The 23,122-nt window shown below is 40.8% G+C and overlaps 1 protein-coding gene across 2 annotated transcripts in view; it reads left to right on the forward strand.

The window, feature by feature from the left end:
- LOC108700876 (hepatocyte nuclear factor 4-alpha-like) overlaps positions 1-23,122 on the forward strand; it is a 60,277-nt gene that overhangs the window by 31,492 nt on the left and 5,663 nt on the right. Inside the window, exons 1-3 of one of the 2 annotated variants that reach the window (XM_018234905.2) lie at positions 10,962-11,240; positions 16,789-16,963; positions 18,707-18,801. In XM_018234905.2, the coding sequence (XP_018090394.1) occupies positions 11,126-11,240; positions 16,789-16,963; positions 18,707-18,801 (385 nt within the window). In that variant the 5' untranslated portion in view covers positions 10,962-11,125. Of the gene's footprint in view, positions 1-10,961; positions 11,241-16,788; positions 16,964-18,706; positions 18,802-23,122 lie in introns of those variants that run through there. The other variant, XM_041575815.1, reaches the window with a different exon arrangement.

Consider the following 23,122-nt stretch of genomic DNA (forward strand, 5'->3'; position numbering starts at 1 on the left):
CCCTAAAGAAGCAACCTTACTCCATGTTTTCCCCTGTATTAGTCAGGTGCTGCCTTTGAGCCAGGAAATGGGAAAGTATAAAATAACATTGTTCCGAGCTTCTGTTTTAAATGAGAACTAAATCTTAAAAACAAATTATGGTTTTTTTTAAATCAATATGTTATATTTATTAAACCTAATGCGTAGGACTAGGGTTTCTTCATCCCGACACCAGTAATGATCCAGGCCATCAAGGTTGTGCATAGGAGCAGCCGAGACTGGCAATGTTTGGATTCTTGTAAATGCCAGAGGGGCTGCTGTAAGATGCTATAGACATTCATTGAGCTGGTGGCAGGTCTGGACTGGCTGGGGCTGCTATAAAGTGCCATAGAAAGTCAGTATCTTGTGGGCTGGTGAGTCTGATTGGGCCTCCTGAAATGCCAGGGCCTATTTTGACTCTCAGTCCAGACCTGGCTGGTGGGGGCGGTTTGGGCCTATTTTGAATACCAATTTTGGGTCTGCACAGGAGCTCCCCATTTTGGATTTTGTTTGGCCATCTTTTGTGCTTAAGTGTCACTGCACATGCTCCGTGTGCCCTGGGCAGATGTTGAACATGTAAGCTTAGGGGTTGTTGAAGTTACCTAACAGAAAATGCAGTTAATTGCCAGGCTGAACTGGCTTGGAGTGTGGGTGGGTAGCCTGACCTTGTTATTTGTAAAGAAAAAATATAAGGAAATTGTATGTTTAGCTAAAAGTCATTTTCTATGTAGCTCAATTGTTGGAGAGGATTTCAAGTTCGGTAAAGTGCACATTTTGGATGCAAACCACCATCTTTGTTTTTCCAACAATGCAACATTTTTTTCCCCAGAACACCAACATAATACATTGTGGCAAATTCAATTCAGTGAGAAAAAGTTATCTCACGATTTATCACATGAAAACTCATGGACGAGATTCAAGGAGAAAAATCTTTTCCCCTAATTCAGTTCCAGATTTCTCCCATCGAGTTCAATAGAGTTTTCATATGTGAAACTATAATTTTTTTTGAATTGAATTGCATCTCAAATTGAATCTCGTCCATGACTTTTCTCGTGATAAAACTTTTTCTCTCTGAATTGAATCTGACCCATTGTGTGATGTGTCAAAACATGTACCATTATGAGTGTAACTTTGGGAAAATTGGATTTAATTTTCAGAGTTGGGATTCCCTAGTTTTCAGCAGCGGGTGTCAAAATGACATCTGGACATGATCCATTAGGCATAAGTATGATGGCGTCTATTGAGGCTGGCAGCTATGGGAGCCATCTTCAAGCTGCCGGTAGCTCCTAGGTTCCCATAACAGACAGTTTCTATAGTCATTATTCTTTAGGCTTCTGTTACAATGGACATTCTGACCACCACAATATGGAATTCCCTATGGCAGGAACCTTAGCTCAAGAACAAAGTGAGCATTCTCTGCTTCAAGCTGCCTATACACTGGTCAATATTCTTCAGTATCTGACTGGTAGGCCCACAGGTCAAACAGACGGAAACGAGTGCTCATGCTGAATGGCCAACTTTCTATTGTTTCATTCGTTTGACTAGACAGCCTACTTGTTCCTCGTCTGCTGATGCACCATGAAACATGTCCAATCAACAAACCAAAGAAATATCCGTGAATATCTAAGATATCGGTGAAGAATGGCTGCCCAACATACTCGTACCAAAAATGGTATTGATTTGTGTATGGCCAGTACAACAACAGAGGGCCCATTAATGTGAACTTGAAGCAGCGGCAGGTTGGGGGTGGGAAAGGAGAATTTGGATCATCATGGTTCTCTTGCTGAAGGAACCAGGTTGGTAAAAACCATTCTCCAAATTAAAAAAATGTTTTTTTTCCAGTTGTATCTGCTTTCAAACTTTTTTTTACATTATCTGTGCCTCATATCAGAGAGGTTCAGTGACCTCACCGTTGTTTACACAAGTTATATTTTTACTCTAGTCAGGTATTTGCACAGAACATGATCTGCCTGGCAGAGGGACATGTATTTTTCAACCTTGCATTCTGTTTTTCTTAACGCATATCTTTTATTAGGGCAATTACATTATAAATGGCCCTTTTCTTTATCAAGTAAGGAGTCCTTCAGGTATGTATCACGGGAGAAGATCTTCAGTTACACTTCCTGCTTGCCGTGTTGCACTCATTTTGCAAGATCAGATCTGAGGGCTGGTGGTAATTCCAGGGTTTCCCTAGCAACTGACTGTTTGCAAGCAAATTGGAAATAACCTCATTGACGCCATTCTGGCACCCCTTAAGTGACGGCACCCAACTCTGAAGTTGTCTACCATAATTTCATTGCTCTAGCAAGTTTCAAGGATCATCTCCCCACCAAAAAAACTAAATTGTTGACAGTTCTCATTGTGGGACAATATTTATCTTGCTATAGTTCATCCTCAGATTGGGAATGTTGGGTTATTTAGGACAGGGGTGAGTCTGCCAGTTTGTGAACATGTGCTGTAAGGCGTTCCTACTTAGATGGGTCTTCAGTAAAAGACACTGCTGGGGTTTGTTATTCTGGTGTGACAGAAAACAATATGGCTGCTTTTTCAACTCAAATTCTTTGGAGCAGGCACTCAATAAAGGCAATGATTAAGTGTTCATAACACGAAACGCGTAAGGCTGTGGACACAATAAACTATTTTTTCACTTTGAACCAATTGCCTTTATTGAGTGCCTGCTCCAAATAATTTCTGGTTTGTCTGCTCCCTGTGCTGAGGGCTTAGGACGGTGCACCTGGGCCTCTTCCTCTATGTGATGAGTAATCACTTACTATTTGGAGACCATTTCCTTTGATTTATTATGTTCTTTCAATTCTCCTAAATACATATATATTGTAACAATGTAAAGTACTGCATGTGATGTATTCATTGGGGTCATTTCAATCAATGAAGATGGTCCAGCTAGATCCATATGATGAGTTGTTCTAAAACAATGATCCCCAACCAGTGGCTCATGAGCAATTTGTTGCTCCCCAACCCCTTGCATGTTGCTCCCATTGTCTTCAAAGCAGGTGCTTATTTTTGAATTCTAGGCTTGGAGGCAAGTTTTGCATAAACAAACAGGTGTACTGAGAAATTACTGCCAATTAATACCAATTACTGCCATTATTTGTTACCCCGGAACTTTTTTCATGCTTGTTTTGCTCCCCGACTTTTTTGAATGTGGCTCATAGGTAAAACAAAGTTTGGGGATCATTGCAACTACTCCCCACTTCTCCTGAATGTAAAATGGTCTGTGTGTATCCATTTGTGTTCACACACAGTAATTTACTATGTCACATGTAATGTTTCTTGGCCGGAAGAGAAATGCTTGTGACCCCCTTACCACAGTTCCCTCTGATTTCAGTGAGAACCATGCGCAAGTGCAGGTATGAGTGCTTTTCCACCCAAAACTAGTCACCATCGAATTTCTGAGCAGTAAAGCTCTAACGCATTTATTATTAAACAGCTTACTGGGAGGCAGAAGCAGAATTGACCACAAAGAATCCACCCCATAGACAATTAGACTTAGGGGGTTTTAGGAGCTTCCACCAACCCATCTAGTGACAAATTGGAATGTTATTTATGGTCCTTTTATCTTAAACTAGAGCAACACCTAGCTCATATAGATAAGAAAATATTCTACCAAAGACAGCACCTTTATCATCATTAGTTGAGACAGATCCTGCATTTCTTTAAGAGGTCAAGATGTCTATATTGCCCATTTCAGTATATATGTCTTCCAGAGTTTTTGAGGGCTAAGATGGTATTTATAAGCATGAGGGAATTATTGTCTGGATTGTCCTATTGTGAACCAATGGAACTGCAAGACCGCCTTCAAAAAATAACTCCAAGGTGCCCATTCACTGAGCAATCGGTTGTCCAGGGCAGAACAGCCATGCATTCTACGATGACCACTGCTGTTTTCTTACTGATAACAGAAGCATGCCAAAGAATCTTTATATCATCCTTTAATACAAATAAAGATAGGTAACGTCCATCCAAATATGGAAATATATTAAGCTCTAGTCCTAGAAGGAGATTACATGCAAGCAGCCTTAGATTCCAAGTGGAAGCACAACTAGAAAGTGCAAGCTATACACATTCTTTCCCAACATGTCAGTTGTCTTTAATGATTACCAGTTTTTAAGGCTCCCATTAGATGAACCCTTCACCTTTAGTTAAATCAGCTTGTTAACAGATAAAGCATAACTCCCTCCTGCCCAGCCATTGATACACTTATGTAAAGGGGTTTGTGTGAAAGGTACCTTCAGCCGTACATTTAATTCTAGCAGCAGTGCCTCCAGGTTTAGCCTGAGCAGCACCTTATCTGCAATTGCCACCTATCAATAGTCATGCACTGAGCCCTTGATAGTAGGTTGTTCGGGATATTGTTATTCTAAGAAACTCAATGACTTGCGTCAATATGATGAGTATCTTTTAAAACTAGACTGCTTATAAAAATAGGTATCTTATCTCCTTGTGCATTATGTCTAATCATACCTGTGTGCCTGTAAATACATTATTTTCAGTTGTGTATCCATGGAAGATTCTAGGTGCGGCTGTGTATGGTGCTCTTCTCCATGCTGAAATGCATCATTATTTGGAAAAGCAGTCATTTGTGAGCTTTAGGGGTAGAGGTTTCCAGACAGTTTGCTACCCAACGTATGGTCACACCACTTAAGCCATAAAATAAAGATAGCTAAATATTATAGTGTATGTTGGCCTTCATGTTAGGCCTTTGCATGACAGTTGCACCTTCAACCAGGTGTGGATATGTCTTAGACACAAGGTCACTCCTAGCAACCATTATAGATGCACAGAGGAATTCGGGCCAACATACTGCTAGTCAAGGTCATAGGTGAAGATTATATCAAGGCTTTTGCTGCTGCAGACTGGCATTGATTACTTCATCTAAATACCCCTCTATATCAAAATGTCTTTCATTTTCCTTTGTTATCCCCTTCTAAGTGCTCTGCCAGTTTACTGCTGACTTCTGTCTTGAAATTATATTAGCTAGATAGCCGTAAAGCAGAACAGAAGTGCTGCTTTTTGAGAGAAAGGGAGGAGACATTTTCATTTGACTACACTCTCTTGAGTAAAAAGGCTAAAGCCACCTGCAACTTCAAATCTACCCCTTGCAAGGTTTAGGGATGGTATATCATGGCAGGAACAACCTGTTTTGGATCCCATAGCTCAAGGATTTTTATGCTTGCTAATATTTTTATCAAGCCATAAACTCCACACCTTTTCTTTCCTCAAATTGAAACATGTTTACTGCAACATTGAATTTTCCTAAATAGCCTGACTTACTTATTGTATCTCAACAAGGCAATAAAATACACAAACCCCAAAGAAGACTTTTCCCATTACACCCCTAGTAAAAAGACTGCAACCCTTTATGGGAACACCATTGGTATCCTTTGGTTTGGGTCAGAGAAGGTCCTGCTAACTTAGTAGTATGATTCCTGATGGTGGCCCTGTTGCTCTCCATTATTCTACTGGTAATCATGCAAGAGACCAGTCTTTGTGGATCTACAGGAATAAAAACCAGAAGTTGGAAAAGTATAGCAACACCAGGTATTCAACCAGTTATGGTGGGTCTAATAAGATGTCAATGGACATATCAAGAAACTATATAACAAAAAAAAATTAGTGATGAGCACAACTTTCCCTTGTTTGTTATAGTTATACAGGAGCAGTGACCAGCTCCATGTTGTAGCTCCCACCCTTCCCAGCTATAGTCACGTGATCCCACTGGTGTCTAATAAAAGGGCAGCCAAGTTTGGGAGTTTTACTTTGAAAGCAGCGAGTAAGTTGCAGGTAAAACTTAGTCCCTTTGTAAAATGTATAATGAAGCTATAGAATTCTTAATGAATCAGATGAAAATTAAGCGTAGGACTGGCCAGATATGGGATGACTTTGACGTAGTTGGCCAGCTTAAATATATTGCAATATATGGACAAACAATCCCTGTTTTGTTTAAAGGGTAAGGCATTTTTCAGTAGCAGTAGCACAAAATGTCTCTGTCTTAAATATATTGATAATGGGTTGAGTGCAGAGGACTCTTGTAGTTGACTATATGTATTTTATGGTCACAGCCTCGTTGCACCCCCGCCTAATGGTTTTAAAAATTTGTGGTGAGCACAACTTTTCCTTGTTTGTTATATATATATATATATATAAATATATATATATATATACACACACAACTGTAGCACACAGCCACACCCTGATCTCTTTATGAGGAGCGCCCGTATGATAAAGAATCTCCCAACACAGTGCAGCCAGACTATTCTCACAGCTTCACTACTGCGAATAAAAAGGAAATTCACGCTAGTTATAAAATGACTCCACCTTTGTGGCTTCACCCACTGGAACAGCATCATGTTTATGAGTTTATCCATTCTTAACACAATTTTGGGGTAGCTATATTTTGCTCCTAAGCAGGACATGTCCCAATGTGAGCTGCTGCCACACCAGATCCAACCAATAGAGGAAACTCATCAGAAATCATGGGGTATGATACTACTTAGTATCTGCCCATCCAAGCTCCTTTATTCCACTCATGATATTGCTTATACCAAGCCCACTTCCTTGCAAACTCCATCATTTTTGGAGACCCACAAAACTGGATTGTCACACCTGTCAGGACCTTCCACTGGGAAAGGCTGTCTGACAACTCCCACTTGCACCCCTGAGTGGTGGTATTTGCTATTGCAAAGTTGGTATGACTTTGGTACGTCCATTTATTTCTATGGAGCTATATGGGCATAATCAGGAGTGCCCATACTTTACTAATGCGAGGTCTACTTTTAGTGATGATGTCCCATCATGATCTACATCTATAAAAGCAATTGTTATCATTCTGTTCTATGGAAATTACTTATATATTGATTTATGAGAAAATGTTCTGTATTTAACAAACAACTATTTCTTATGTAACCTTAACATAAGTATCTGTATGAAAAGCATGAAACAGGAGGGTAATATAGACAAGCTGTTTGTTGACAGTGTCTTGAGATCTACTGATCACCAGCTGAAGGTCTACTGGTAGATCCCGATCCAACTTTTGGGCACCCCTAGATTTTACGGAGAAATTGTGTTCTGCTTTATGGCTGAGATTCTAGCTATCTGTATAACAGAGCATTCTGTCCCATTGGCTGCACAGATCCTATCTGATCCCCATTGTAAGCAGCAGTCCTGTCCTGCTTTATGGCAGCTGAGATTCTAGCTATCTGTATAACAGAGCATTCTGTCCCAGTGACTGCACAGATCCTATCTGATCCCCATTGTAAGCAGCAGTCCTGTCCTGCTTTATGGCAGCTGAGATTCTAGCTATCTGTATAACAGAGCATTCTGTCCCAGTGACTGCACAGATCCTATCTGATCCCCACTATGCAGCAGTTCTGCCTTGCTTTATGGCTGATTGTTTTTCTATTAGTATTTGGTTTAATAACTGAAGTAAATGGAACATCAATCTGAGCCGCCATTCAATTAAACATATCCTAATATTAAACATATCCTATTGCTAGACCCTATATAACGCTCTAATAAAGCAATAAGCTACAACGCTACCACCTGTACACACCTGCCCTCGTGTGAAAACCCCTATGAAGATTCCCAGTGGAAAGACTTTGGGAGATTAAAGGGCTAATAGTTTACTTATCAACACTGCAGCTCTTCTCAATTAGAAATTATCTAGTTTTCACGCCGTCAACGTTCTGCTCTATTAACTTGCCTGAATAAATAAATGATGGGGCAAATTTAGAGAATCAAGGCCAATGATGATCTGTTTGAGATGTTCTGGGATGTCCTAAGGGGACTTGATGGAAAAATATACCCAGTCTTTTTATTACAATTCAACTATTCACTGGGTTGCGATCATCTTCAGTTTCATCTTATCCACAACTAAAACCTTTATTTTTAATTGTTTCAAATGTTCAAGGGCCACTGCAAAGAACTCATGGCAGTTCCCGTTGCATTCTTGTATAGTGCATGTTGGTGAGAAGACATTGATCTGGTCATCAGAGGAAGATACTGTTTCCTGCTGTAACGGTCCAACGATTATGGGGTCAATGGTGGTCACATCCCTTGGCTTTTGACCGGGTGGAACATCTCGAACAAGGAGGGAGCATGACCAGAAATGGCAAAACTGATCTGAACAGAACTTTGAGTAATCTTCCTTTAAGTGGCCTATCCATTTAATAGGAGCACTGACCAATCTGATCTCAAATTTGGTCACATACATTTAGATGGCCAAGTTGCACTGTTCCGATGGCTGTTGGGGCAATTGATTTGTTTAATGCATGAAATCCATCTTTTTCCAGCTCATGGGAAGATTGTTGCAGTACAGCCAAAACAAGCTAAGTTGTTGGTTAGTTCATTGGATCACCTTTATAATGTATTAATTCCAATATGGCACCAGCCAGGTTCTGAACACCATATGGATAAAGATCCAGAACGCTCCAAATTATGAAAAGGCCGTCTTCCATAGACTCCATTTTATCCAAATAATCCAAATGTTTCAAGATTTCCTTTTTTTCTGTGTAATAATAAAACAATACCTTGTACTTAATCCCAACTAAGATATAATTAATCCTTATTAGAGGCAAAACCAGCCTATTGGGTTTATTTAGTGTTTACATGATTTTCTAGTAGACTGAAAATCCTAATTGTGGAAAGATTCATTATCTGGAAAGCCCCAAGTTCAGAGCATTCTGGATAACAGGTCCCATACCTGTACATGTTAAAAAAAAACACCTGAAAATATGAGCACCAGGTGGCGCTGGCACTTGCACTAGACACATAGGGGCAATTTACAGAAAACCCAGACCCTAGAGCCGCCCTTTAGAGTTAATGCAAGAAGCATTTGCAATCAGGGTCTTTCTCTCTGCACTTTGCAGTGGGCACAAGGTAAGTGTGTCTTTACCACCAGACAAAACTTGCAAACAGGGGACCAGTAATTTCAACCTGGTGGTTGGTTGCTATTGGTTACTAGACCTCCTGTAAATGTGGCCACAAACCTAGAATTGATCCCAGGGTGCTAAATTATGATTAACCCTAACAACCAATCAGATCAGGCAATGCACCTTTGCATGAGCTATGTGTACCAAATATTTGCTTGAAAGGTATGTTTTATGGCATGATCCCTCTCAGCTCATAAATGAAATATTTGAGGTGTTTTTTTCTTATCTTCATCCCTGATTTGGAATGTTTATCAGTCAACTGTGTCCTCTTCCCACAGCCCACCTGTCCTTGTAAGGGAGCCAGTAAATGTTTACCCCCACCTGAGAACATTACAAGTGATCTGACAATGAGCGGGTTAACCAAATCCATGCCAGAGCCTGTGATTCTTATCCGGAGTCAGTATTTTAAATACAGCTTAGGAGATGGGGATAATGGGGACCCAATAATTCTGCCTTATACTGGTGATACCTAAGCATTCTGCTTTATACTGGTGATAATGTGGCCCAAGAGTTCTGCCTTATACTGGTGAGACCTTAGAATTCTGCCTTATACTGGTGATAATAGGACCTACGAATTCTGCCTTATACTGTTGATAATGGGACCCAAGAATTCTGCCTTATACTGGTGATAATGGGACCCAACAATTCTGCTTTATATTGGTGGTAATGGGGACGCAAGCTTCTGCCTTTTACTGGTAATAAAGGGGACCCAAGAATTCTGCTTTATACTGGTGATAATGGGACCCAATAATTCTGCCTTATACTGGTGATAATGGGACCCAATAATTCTGCCTTATACTGTTGATAATGGGACCCAAGAATTCTGCCTTATATTGGTGGTAATGGGGACGCAAGCTTCTGTCTTTTACTGGTAATAAAGGGGACCCAATAATTCTGCTTTATACTGGTGATAATGGGATCCAATAATTCTGCTTTATACTGGTGATAATGGGACCCAAGCATTCTGCCTTATACTGGTGAGACCTACGCATTCTGCTTTATACTGGTGATAATAGGGACCCAAGAATTCTGCTTTATACTGGTGATAATGGGACCCAAGAATTCTGCTTTATACTGGTGATAATGGGACCCAAGTATTCTGTTTTATACTGGTAATAAAGGGGACCCAAGAATTCTGCATTATACTGGTGATAATAGGACCCAAGAATTTTGCTTTATACTGGTGATAATGGGACCCAATATTCTGCTTTAGATTGGTGATAGTGGGACCCAAGAATCCTGCTATATACTGGTGAGACCTAAGTATTCTGCTTTATATTGGTGATAATAGGGACACAAGCATCGTGGCTTATGCTGGACCCCATCATTAGTAAGCACTGTCATCATTGGAGGTTATATCTTGTATTGTAGTAGCCAATGATACTCCCACCTATAGTTCCCGCAACCCCCCCCCCCCCCCCCCCCCAGGAGTTTACCACTGGTGTAGGAACAATATTACATTTTCTCTACTAGAGCAAATCTACTTCTCTCCATTATTAAGGAAAAGTCTAAATAAAGTTTGTTTTGGGCCCAAACTGGAAAACATGCCCATAAATGCAGAGAACTTCATGTAAACATTGTAAACATTACACTTGAAACAGCCTTTATCTTTATAAGATAGTGAGGCCGGAGCAGTGAATCCTGGGACTTGCACACCTGTGCCTGCCCCACCGTCTGACACTATTTTCTATATCACTATTTTCAATAAGCACCCCTAACTCACCTTACCACCCTCTATTGCACCCCACTCACACACTTCTAAAAAATGAAAGGCAAAAACTGCTTGAAAAATTATTTTTTTCCTTTATTTGACAAATGCTTTCACTTGTAGCGCTGTTTGTTGATTGGCTGCTGCAGTAGCTAAGAGGGAGGTAAAACTATAAGTCCATTAAACTATAAACAGAGGTAACTAAATCAGAGAGAGGCACTATCTGGGAGGAGAGGGGGAGCGAGGGATGGGTTATACATCAAGAGGTGGGTTGATTAAAAATTAACTCTGGGGACTCCACCCTAGAGCACTATAGGCCTTGGAGATAAACTCATCCCATCCCCAGTCACTCGATTGTAAATCCATTGCAGCAGTGACTCAGGAATTAATGTAGCTGAGGGGTTAGGGGCCAATAACCTCAAAGTGGGGGTCTGCTGGAATCAAGTCGATAATGAGACTGTCCAAAGCTTTGATAGACATGGATATGGCGGATTATACAGAAGCATTGGATCCTGCTTATACCACCCTGGAGTTTGAAAATATGCAAGTTTTGTCTATTGGAAATGGTAAGGTCAGAAGAGAAGGGAAGAAATATTTCAATATTATAACCTGCCTTTTTGTGGTCAGTGACTGTCATTGGCCCAGCATATAATGGGGATTTGCAGATCAGCAGGTATAGTAGGGAGAGATGGTGCCTATAGTAACAGTGGGATAATAGTCTCTGGGAAGGGAGTGTGACTGTGGGATAGCAGGTATAGTAGGGAGAGATGGTGCCTATAGTAACAGTGGGATAATAGTCTCTGGGAAGGGAGTGTGACTGTGGGATAGCAGGTATAGTAGGGAGAGATGGTGCCTATAGTAACAATGGGATAATAGTCTCTGGGAAGGGAGTGTGACTGTGGGATAGCAGGTATAGTAGGGAGAGATGGTGTCTATAGTAACAGTGGGATAATAGTCTCTGGGAAGGGAGTGTGACTGTGGGATAGCAGGTATAGTAGGGAGAGATGGTGCCTATAGTAACATTGGATAATAGTCTCTGGGAAGGGAGTGTGACTGTGGGATAGCAGATATAGTAGGGAGAGATGGTGTCTATAGTAACAGTGGATAATAGTCTCTGGGAAGGGAGTGTGACTGTGGGATAGCAGGTATAGTAGGGAGAGATGGTGCCTATAGTAACAGTGGATAATAGTCTCTGGGAAGGGAGTGTTACTGTGGGATAGCAGGTATAGTAGGGAGAGATGGTGCCTATAGTAACAGTGGGATTATAGTCTCTGGGAAGGGAGTGTGACTGTGGGATAGCAAGTATAGTAGGGAGAGATGGTGCCTATAGTAACATTGGATAATAGTCTCTGGGAAGGGAGTGTGACTGTGGGATAGCAGGTATAGTAGGGAGAGATGGTGTCTATAGTAACAGTGGATAATAGTCTCTGGGAAGGGAGTGTGACTGTGGGATAGCAGGTATAGTAGGGAGAGATGGTGCCTATAGTAACAGTGGATAATAGTCTCTGGGAAGGGAGTGTGACTGTGGGATAGCAGGTATAGTAGGGAGAGATGTGTCTATAGTAACAGTGGATAATAGTCTCTGGGAAGGGAGTGTGACTGTGGGATAGCAGGTATAGTAGGGAGAGATGGTGTCTATAGTAACAGTGGATAATAGTCTCTGGGAAGGGAGTGTGACTGTGGGATAGCAGGTATAGTAGGGAGAGATGGTGTCTATAGTAACAGTGGGGATAATAGTCTCTGGGAAGGGAGTGTGACTGTGGGATAGCAGGTATAGTAGGGAGAGATGGTACCTATAGTAGCATTAGGATAATAGATTTGGATTGCACTCCAGTTATATCTGAATTGTAGGACAACAATGACTGGAGGACTGCGGGTTTGGTATGTCCATTTTAGCAAAGAAACAGGGCCTGGCAAAGTCCATATTCCAGGACATTGCAAACAGGTGCAGGGACAGTGACATTTTTATTGCATTGGACAGTTGATATACCTTCAAAAACACAACAACCCTAACTTACAACTTTTTGTTATATTGGAATCTAGTGTGTGTCTAGGGTTTCCACCTTTTCTGGAAAAAAATACCGGCCTTCCTATATATTTCTATTTTTTCCCTATTAATAACATTGGGATCAACCATAATTTTTCCCATCCAGGTCAGTAAAATACCGGCCAGGTGGCAACCCTATGTGTGTCTTATGTAACCCATTTATTTAAACTCTTTTCATCACAAAGGATGTATTTCTGCGTTGATATTGTTTTGTTTACGTGTCAGTAAAACATTGTACAGCCATTTTATCCAGAATGCTCGGGAACCTGGGGTTTCCCGGATAACAGATCTTTCTGTAATTTGGATCTTCATACCTTAAGTCTGCTAGAAAATCATATAAACATTAAGTAAACCCAATAGGCTGGTTTTGCCTCCAATAAGGATTAATTATATCTTAGTTGGGATCAAGTACAAGCGACTGTTTTATTATTACAGAGAAAAAGGAAATCAGTTTTAAAATTTTGGATTATTTGATTGTAATGGAGTCTATGGGAGACGGCATTTCCGTATTCGGAGCTTTCTGGATAATGGGTTTCTGGATAACGGATGCTTTACCTGGACCACAAAGACACAGTTATCTGCATTTTTTTATTGATAATAATGAGAGCAACCACCATTGCTCTGTTGAGTTGATCTTATCCTGACTCTCAGATGGGCTTTGCTTTGTAGAGTCAGGATTGTTGTTTGAGTTGCTGTGCATTCTGGGAGTTGTATTTCAAGTAGAAGAAGTACGTGTTTGTTATTATTGCACTAGTGTAAACTCAGCCATAATAATTTCAGGTGAAGATAATAATAACTTGGTGACTTGCTCTTGCATATCTGGCAATGCGCATGGAATATCACACAAATGCCAATAGGGTGCTAATGCCCACCCTTGTGTTATACCAGGCAGTAATAGATGTTTTATTATCCAAAAACTTGTTAGACAAGAGCCATGTGAGGGTGAGATTTATTTTCCTTGTGGTTTCTTGTAAAAGATAGCAGACTGGTTGCCTTATCTCCTTGCTCACACACAAGGCACTTAAGGTAAAGTACACAACAGTCAATGGTAGAGTTGCCAATCTCCAGCCTGTGTGCTGCCCTCTAACACATACAACACATGGGAAGTCAGGGCACACGGGATCCCTGTTTAAGTGCCTATTTGCCTATTTGCAGGGGTCAGACTTACCGGAATGTTGGTAACTTCAGGGAAAATGGCAAATGGTGTATTATCTGGCAGAAAACAAATCTCTCTACTTTTCCTTAGGTTAATGCCACACAGGGCTGAGATGGGCCATTTTCCTGTACATCCCAGGGATGATAAGACTAGTTGGAGGCCACATACTGAGTAACACACTGGGGCTGACACTCAGAAGGGAGGTGTAACAGCTACATAGATATGCAGTATGGAGATTTTGTCACGATTGACTTGAGTTTTACAGCAGTGTTCTTGAGTAGTATAAAAGATAATGTACCCCATCTGTGAATAAGGATATTAAAACTCACCTTGACGTTCCACAAACTGTGGGTTTTGTAGACAGATCAACTCTTTCATTGGAATGAGTGATACTCAGTGTCCCCTGTATAACTCAGCCTGCAGCCTTGTGCCTTTATATGGTCACAGAACAACCCCTCAGTGACTTCTAATATCCTTATCATTTACAGTAGGGGGTACATTATCCCTTATAATACATGAGTGATACTCAGAGTTCCCTGTATAACTCAGCCTGCAGCCTTGTGCCTTTATATGGTCACAGAACAACCCCTCAGTGACTTCTAATATCCTTATCATTTACAGTAGGGGGTACATTATCCCTTATAATACATGAGTGATACTCAGAGTTCCCTGTATAACTCAGCCTGCAGCCTTGTGCCTTTATATGGTCACAGAACAACCCCTCAGTGACTTCTAATATCCTTATCATTTACAGTAGGGGGTACATTATCCCTTATAATACATGAGTGATACTCAGAGTTCCCTGTATAACTCAGCCTGCAGCCTTGTGCCTTTATATGGTCACAGAACAACCCCTCAGTGACTTCTAATATCCTTATCATTTACATTATGGGTACATTATCCAATTTTTCTCCATATCGCTCTGTAATCTCGTGTGGCTCTTGAGATGAATAAATGGCATCCCCAGTGTTTGTGAGTTATGATCTCATTTAACTAATGGTGGCATTGGATGGGATAATTGTACATGGAGAGCAAACAATGAGCTTCCTTTCATTTGGGTTTGTCTGGTCAGCTGAGAACCCCATATTCTATGCCCATCTGTAGCTTTTTTTATCTATAGAACGTGCAATGAATGACTACATAATGCCTGTATGATATAGTCTTGACTGATGTTATACCTGCTATCCCAGTCACACTCCCTTCCCAGAGACTTTTATCCACTGTTACTATAGACACCATCTCTCCCTACTATACCTGCTATCCCACAGTCACACTCCCTTCCCAGAGACTATTATCCCACTGTTACTATAGGCTCCATCTCTCCCTACTATACCTGCTATCCCACAGTCACACTCCCTTCCTAGAGAGACTATTATCCCACTGTTACTATAGGCACCATCTCTCCCTACTATACCTGCTATCCCACAGTCACACTCCCTTCCCAGAGACTATTATCCACTGTTACTATAGGCACCATCTCTCCCTACTATACCTGCTATCCCACAGTCACACTCCCTTCCCAGAGACTATTATCCACTGTTACTATAGACACCATCTCTCCCTACTATACCTGCTATCCCACAGTCACACTCCCTTCCCAGAGACTATTATCCACTGTTACTATAGGCACCATCTCTCCCTACTATACCTGCTATCCCACAGTCATACTCCCTTCCCAGAGACTATTATCCACTGTTACTATAGACACCATCTCTCCCTACTATACCTGCTATCCCACAGTCACACTCCCTTCCCAGAGACTATTATCCACTGTTACTATAGACACCATCTCTCCCTACTATACCTGCTATCCCAGTCACACTCCCTTCCCAGAGACTATTATCCCACTGTTACTATAGGCACCATCTCTCCTTACTATACCTGCTATCCCACAGTCACACTCCCTTCCCAGAGACTATTATCCCACTGTTACTATAGGCACCATCTCTCCCTACTATACCTGCTATCCCACAGTCACACTCCCTTCCCAGAGACTATTATCCACTGTTACTATAGGCACCATCTCTCCCTACTATACCTGCTATCCCACAGTCACACTCCCTTCCCAGAGACTATTATCCACTGTTACTATAGACACCATCTCTCCCTACTATACCTGCTATCCCACAGTCACACTCCCTTCCCAGAGACTATTATCACACTGTTACTATAGACACCATCTCTCCCTACTATACCTGCTATCCCACAGTCACACTCCCTTCCCAGAGATTATTATCCACTGTTACTATAGACACCATCTCTCCCTACTATACCTGCTATCCCACAGTCACACTCCCTTCCCAGAGACTATTATCCACTGTTACTATAGACACCATCTCTCCCTACTATACCTGCTATCCCACAGTCACACTCCCTTCCCAGAGACTATTATCCACTGTTACTATAGACACCATCTCTCCCTACTATACCTGCTATCCCACAGTCACACTCCCTTCCCAGAGACTATTATCACACTGTTACTATAGACACCATCTCTCCCTACTATACCTGCTATCCCACAGTCACACTCCCTTCCCAGAGATTATTATCCACTGTTACTATAGACACCATCTCTCCCTACTATACCTGCTATCCCACAGTCACACTCCCTTCCCAGAGACTATTATCCACTGTTACTATAGACACCATCTCTCCCTACTATACCTGCTATCCCACAGTCACACTCCCTTCCCAGAGACTATTATCACACTGTTACTATAGACACCATCTCTCCCTACTATACCTGCTATCCCACAGTCACAGAGACTATTATACTTTTACTAAAGATGATTTTGTGATTTTTGCGGTACATTTGTGATATTATACTAAGCTTTCTGATGTTGTATATCTAATACTAATGGGGGTATTTTTTCACATATTAATTGTCTATATGACCCCTTTCATCCAACAGATACATCCCCCTCAGATGTGACAAGTCTCAATGCCTCAAACAGTATCGGAGTTAACTCTCTGTGTGCCATTTGTGGTGACCGAGCGACTGGCAAACACTATGGGGCGTCCAGCTGTGACGGCTGCAAGGGCTTCTTCAGGAGGAGTGTTAGGAAAAACCACATGTACTCATGCAGGTGAGATTTGAACTATCTCACCTGGTGTCACCTGGTGATTATTGGTTGATTTGCTATACAATCCTAATTTGGAGTGACTTGATGGGTCTCTTGGCCTCGGAGATATTTTACAAGAAACTTTTATCACTCCAGAGATTAGATGATTTATTTCTCACTTCAGAGACTCACACTGAGCACACGCACATCAGACTGGGTCTAGATAAACACAAGATGAATGTGACACTCAATAAATAAGTGAGGGGGAAACTGATTGTATATTTTCTGGTGCTTACAAATTATCCTGCAAATAAACACCAGTATAGTATAGGGGAATCGGTCTAATTCTGATAAATTGCTGACATCCAATCAGCAATTAGATTTCAACAGTAACCTACACGTTATAGAATAAAGGCAAAGACCCAATGTTTTGCTATTGGCAACTGCCCCCATGCAAAGTCTTAACAAATTCTTCTTTTAGTATGATGTACAGAGTGACATTCAATTTGCAATTGTTTTTTATCATTTGTGGTTTTTTAGTTAGTATTCAGCAGCTCTCCAGTTTGCAATTTCCACAATCCAGTTGCTAGGGTCTATATGACCCTAGCAACCATGCACTAATATGAATAAAAGACTGGAATATGAATAGGAGAGGCCTGAATAGAAAGATAAGTAATAAAAAGTAACAATAAATGTGTAGCCTTACACAGAATATGTTTATTAGATGGGGTCAGTGACCCTCATTGAAAGCTGAAAAGAGTCAGAAGAAGACAAATAATTTAAAAACTTGTTTTTATGGGTTTTTCTCTTGGTTTTATCAGGTTTTTTCCTGATGTGATTTAATTGAGTCATTTTATTGATAGTTAAGGCAAAATCAGGAATGGGGGTTTGGTTGAACTTTTTGTTTATTTAAATTATGATATAAATTCAGATTTTAAAAAAGCACTGCGTATCTTGACAGCGCTATATAAATCGATGATGATGATGATGATGATTTTAGTAAATTACCCTATTTTTTGCCCAGGGGCAGTAACCCATAGCAACCAATCAGCAGGTAGCATATACTAGTTCTTTACTAAACGTAGTATCTCATATTACATATAGGGGCTGGTGGGTTGCAATAGGCAAAGGTCTCTATAAACGCAGTGATCCATGAGACGAGGTCCCCAAACGAGCGTATCGCTTCCCCAATATGTCCCCCTTGACTTACACAATGTGGGGCTGATCCAATCATGGGCCCTAGGGCAGAACAATCAGATCACAACTATGAGAATAAAGGTGGTCGGACTGCATCAGAGGGATTTTGAAATCTGGCCGCAGATATGGAGGAATCCTGTCGGAGGGCCCCATACACTGCCCAATAGTCTGTTGGCAGCTTATATCCGGCTTTCCTGGCGCCGTTTAACTCCTCTTTTAGTAAATGAGCCCCTTAGGGCAGAGACACACGAAGATTCAGAGAGATTACTCGTCTGACAACAAATCTCCTCTTCTTCGGGCGACTAATCTCTCCGAACCGGCAAGAATCTAAATCACCGTCGGGGTGGCACTCCGAGCGATTCGTTTTCCAAAGAAACTTTGCGCGACTTCGTAAAACGAATCGTTCCGAGTGGCATCCCGCCGCGATTTCGATTCTAGCTGGCTTTTCGGGGAGATTCGTTGCCCGAAGAAGAGACGATTTGTCGCCGGACGACTAAATCTCCCCGAATCTTCGCGTGTGTCTCTGCCCTTAGAGCTCCCGTTCTCACTCCCGGTTCCTTCCCATTGCAGGTTCAGCAGACAGTGTGTTGTGGATAAGGACAAGAGAAACCAGTGTCGTTACTGCCGGCTGAAAAAGTGCTTCAGGGCTGGAATGAAGAAAGAAGGTGAGGCTGTAAAACTGGGTGGAATGCAGTGAAATTGCTTTATTGGTCGTTAACCCTGGCGTTGTTTGATTCTGGCAGACAATTGAAACACGCCAGAATGATCAGATTGTCAGCTTGTTAGTCACTTGTAAACTCAAACACATTCAGCTTTTGATTTATGGAACACAAGGGCCTGTGTCTCCTGAAGTTAAACCTGTCAGAGAGGGGCTTTCTGCACTTAGATTTGGAAAACATGAATCGTATTTTTTATTTCTGAAAAATTGTGTTTGTTTTTATCTCCATCTGACTCCATCTTATTCAAATAATCCAATTTTTTTCAAAATGATTTCCTTTTTCTGTGTAATAATAAAACAGTCGCTTGTACTTGATCCCAACTAAGATATAATTAATCCTTATTGGAGGCAAAACCAGCCTATTGGCTTTATTTAATGTTTATATGATTTTCTAATAGTGTGAAGATCCAAATGAAAGGGATACTGTCATGGGAAAACATGTCATGTCAGTAAATAGTGCTGCTCCAGCAGAATTCTGCACTGAAATCCAATTCTCAAAATAGCAAACAGATTTTTTATATTCAATTTTGAAATCTGACATGGGGCTAGACATATTGTCAGTTTCCCAGCTGCCCCAGTCATGTGACTTGTGCCGGCACTTTAGGATGAAACTACTTTCTGGCAGGCTGTTATTTCTCCTACTCAATGTAACTGAATCAGTCTCAGTGAGACATGGATTTTACTTTTGAGTGTTGTTCTTAGGCTAGGGGCACACGGCGCGATTTCGCCGCGATTCTGCGCTGGGCGAGTTGTCGCTGCGGTTTTTAAGCCGAAATAGCTTTGCTAACTTTGGCGCTGGCGTCAATGCAAATCGCGGCGAAATCGCTGCGCTAATTCACACGCGGCGATTCTTTTTCTACTGTCGCCCGGAAACGCCCAGCGAGGCAACTTCGGACGACAATAGAAAACGAATCGCCGCGTGTGAATTAGCGCAGCGATTTTGCCGCGATTTGCATTGACGCCAGCGCCAAAGTTAGCAAAGCTATTTCGGCTTAAAAAACGCAGCGACAACTCGCTTAGCGCAGAATCGCGGCGAAATCGCGCCGTGTGCCCCTACCCTTAGATCTACCAGGCAGCTGTTTATCTTGTGTTAGGGAGCTGCTATCTGGTTACCTTCCCATTGTTCTGTTGTTTGGCTGCTGGGGGGAAAGGGAGGGGGGTGATATCACTCCAACTTGCAGTACAGCAGTAAAGAGTGACTGAAGTTTATCAGAGCACAAGTCACATGACTGGGGACAGTTGGGAAACTTACAATATGTCTAGCCCCATGTCAGATTTCAAAATTGAATATAAAAAAATCTGTTTGCTCTTTTAAAAAATGATTTTCAGTGCAGAATTCTGCTGGATTAACTGATGCGTTTTGAAAAAAAACATGTTTTCCCATGACAGCATCCCTTTAAGGAAAGATTCGTTATCTGGAAAACCCGAGCATTCTGGATAACAGGTCCCGTACCTGTAAAAGCAGTCAAGGTCCGACAAAAGTCAATGAGAGCTGTGCTGATCCTATTGGCCTTTTGTTTATCCAATAAGACTTTGAGGGATCTTTGGATTTTCTTCACTTGTAAAACTTGCATTTTTAGAGGTTTTCATATCTTGTGAGCACATCGTCTTTTTTCAGGCTCTTTTTATTTTTTTTGTAATACTTTGCGTGGCATTTGCGGTTTTAGAAAAAAAGAACGTAATTGTGGTTTCAAAAAGCTCTAACACTAGTGATGGGCGAATCTGAGCTGTTTTAATTCAACGAAAATTCTCTGAAATGAATCGACGCAATTTTTTGGACGCCGACCAATTGGGCAACAAAGTCTTTCACCCATTACAGTCTATGGGCGTCATTTTTGTGGCGAAATGTAGCAAAAAAAATTTCGCTCATCAGTAACACCACTAAAATGTTACTTTTAACAAATGGGCCTTCATGTGTTTTTTAATGAAAGAAAAATGTGCAAAAAGAAAAAAAAACAGATTTGACTTTTTATTTTCAATTCTGCCAACTTTTGAAAAAAATCAGTTGATTAAGCAGCTTAAATTTCCGAAATGTAATTCATTTTATGTCTGATAAATGTAAAAAAATTGGAGAAAACTGGAAAAAAGGCAATTTTGACAAATCAGCCCTCTAGGGTCATTATTGTTTGGAATACCTACGGCTGGTTAAAAAACTGAAGGAAAAAGGAGGCACAAGGACCCACGAGTGACATTGAAATGTGCATTTTCACTGCTGTTAAACTTAATGACGGAAGTTTTCTTTTATTTTTCCGCTGATGGAAAAACTGCAGGACTAGTAAAAGTGGTGTAAAAATATTACATGGTATCATAAAAGGGAGTAAATGAGTCGATCTCTTCAAACAATGAATAGATAATAACCTGTACAGATATGGGATCTGTTATCCAGAATGCTCGGGACCTGGGGTTTTCCAGATAACGGATCTTTCTGTAATTTGGATCTTCATACCTTAAATCTACTAGAAAATCATATAAACATGAAATAAAGCCAATAGGCTGGTTTTGCTTCCAATAAGGATTAATTATATCTTAGTTGGGATCAAGTACAGGTATGGGACCTGTTATCCACAATGCTTGCGACTTGGGGTTTTCCAGATAACGGATTTTTCTGTAATTTGGATCTTTATACCTTAAGTCTACTAGAAAATCATGTAAACATGAAATAAACCCAATAGGCTGGTTTTGCTTCCAATAAGGAATAATTATATCTTAGTTGGGATTGAATACAGGTATGGGGATCCATTATCCAGAATGCTCGGGACCTGGGGTTTTCCAGGTAACGGATCTTTCTGTAATCTGGATCACCATACCTTAAGTCTGCTAGAAAATCATATAAACATGAAATAAACCCAATAGGCTAGTTTTGCCTCGAATAGGGATTAATTATATCTTAGTTGGGACCAAGTACAGGTATGGGACCTGTTATCCAAAATGCTCTGGACCTGGGGCTTTCCGGATAACAAATTTTTCTGTAATTTGGATCTTCATACCTTAAGTCTACTAGAAAATCATATAAACATGAAATAAACCCAATAGGCTGGTTTTGCCTCCAATAAGGATTAATTATATCTTAGTTGGGATCAAGTACAAGCGACTGTTTTATTATTACACAGAAAAAGGAAATCAGTTTTAAAAATGTTCATTATTTGCTTGAAATGGAGTCAGGTTAAATCAGAGGTTTCTGGATAATGGGTTTCCACAGATAACGGATCCCATGCCTGTACTGATATGTTTAGCATGAATAGGATGTTTATCAGCTGCCTATGCTTTCCCAGAAGCCTCCCCACTGTCTGTTAATATTGAATAGATGAGGCATTAGAGCTAATTACTGAGCAAACACATACAGGGAACATCACAGAGAGTCTGAACTGATAACACAGCCTGACCTTGGGGAGGCTCCCTATACCTCTGCTGAGTATCACTGGCACCCGGTGACCCATATACTTGTCATTCTCATATTAGCCAGGGGGTCACCTCTTTGCTTAGAAGGCTGTAATTGATAGGGAATGCTGGGAGTTGTAGTTCACAAGAGCTGGAAGATTCTTTCCTGATACATTTTGGAGGATAGTTCCCAGTACAGGTATAGGATCCATTATCCAGAAACCCCGAATTACAGGAAGGCCGTCTCCCATAGACTCCATTCTGATCAAATCATTCACATTTTTAAAAACAATTTCCTTTTTCTGTGTAATAATAAAACAGTCGCTTGTACTTGATCCCAACTAAGATATAATTATTCCTTATTGGAAGCAGAACCAGCCTATTGGGTTTATTTAATGTTTACAGGATTTTCTAGTAGATTTAAGGTATGAAGATCTAAATTACGGAAAGATCCGTTATCCGGAAAACCCCAAGTCCCGAGCATTCTGGATAACAGGTCCCCATACCTGTACTTGATCCCAACTAAGATATAATGAATCCTTATTGGAAGCAAAACCAGCCTATTGGGTTTATTTCATGTTTATATGATTTTCTAGTAGACTTAAGGTATGAAGATCCAAATTACAGAAAGATCTGTTATCCAGAAAGCCTGTCTCCCATAGACTTTATTTTATCCAAATAATCCACATTTAAAAAAAAAAAAAAATTCCCTTTTTCTGTGTAATAATAAAACAGTAGCTTGTACTTGATCCCAACTAAGATATAATTATTCTTATTGGAACAAAACCAGCCTATTGGGTTTATTTAATGTTTACATGATTTTCTAGTAGACTTAAGGTATGAAGATCCAAATTACAGAAAGATCAGTTATCCGGAAAGCCCCAAGTCCC

Source organism: Xenopus laevis, chromosome 9_10L (genome assembly GCF_017654675.1).
Source record: "Xenopus laevis strain J_2021 chromosome 9_10L, Xenopus_laevis_v10.1, whole genome shotgun sequence".
NCBI classification, from domain to species: Eukaryota; Metazoa; Chordata; class Amphibia; order Anura; family Pipidae; genus Xenopus; species Xenopus laevis.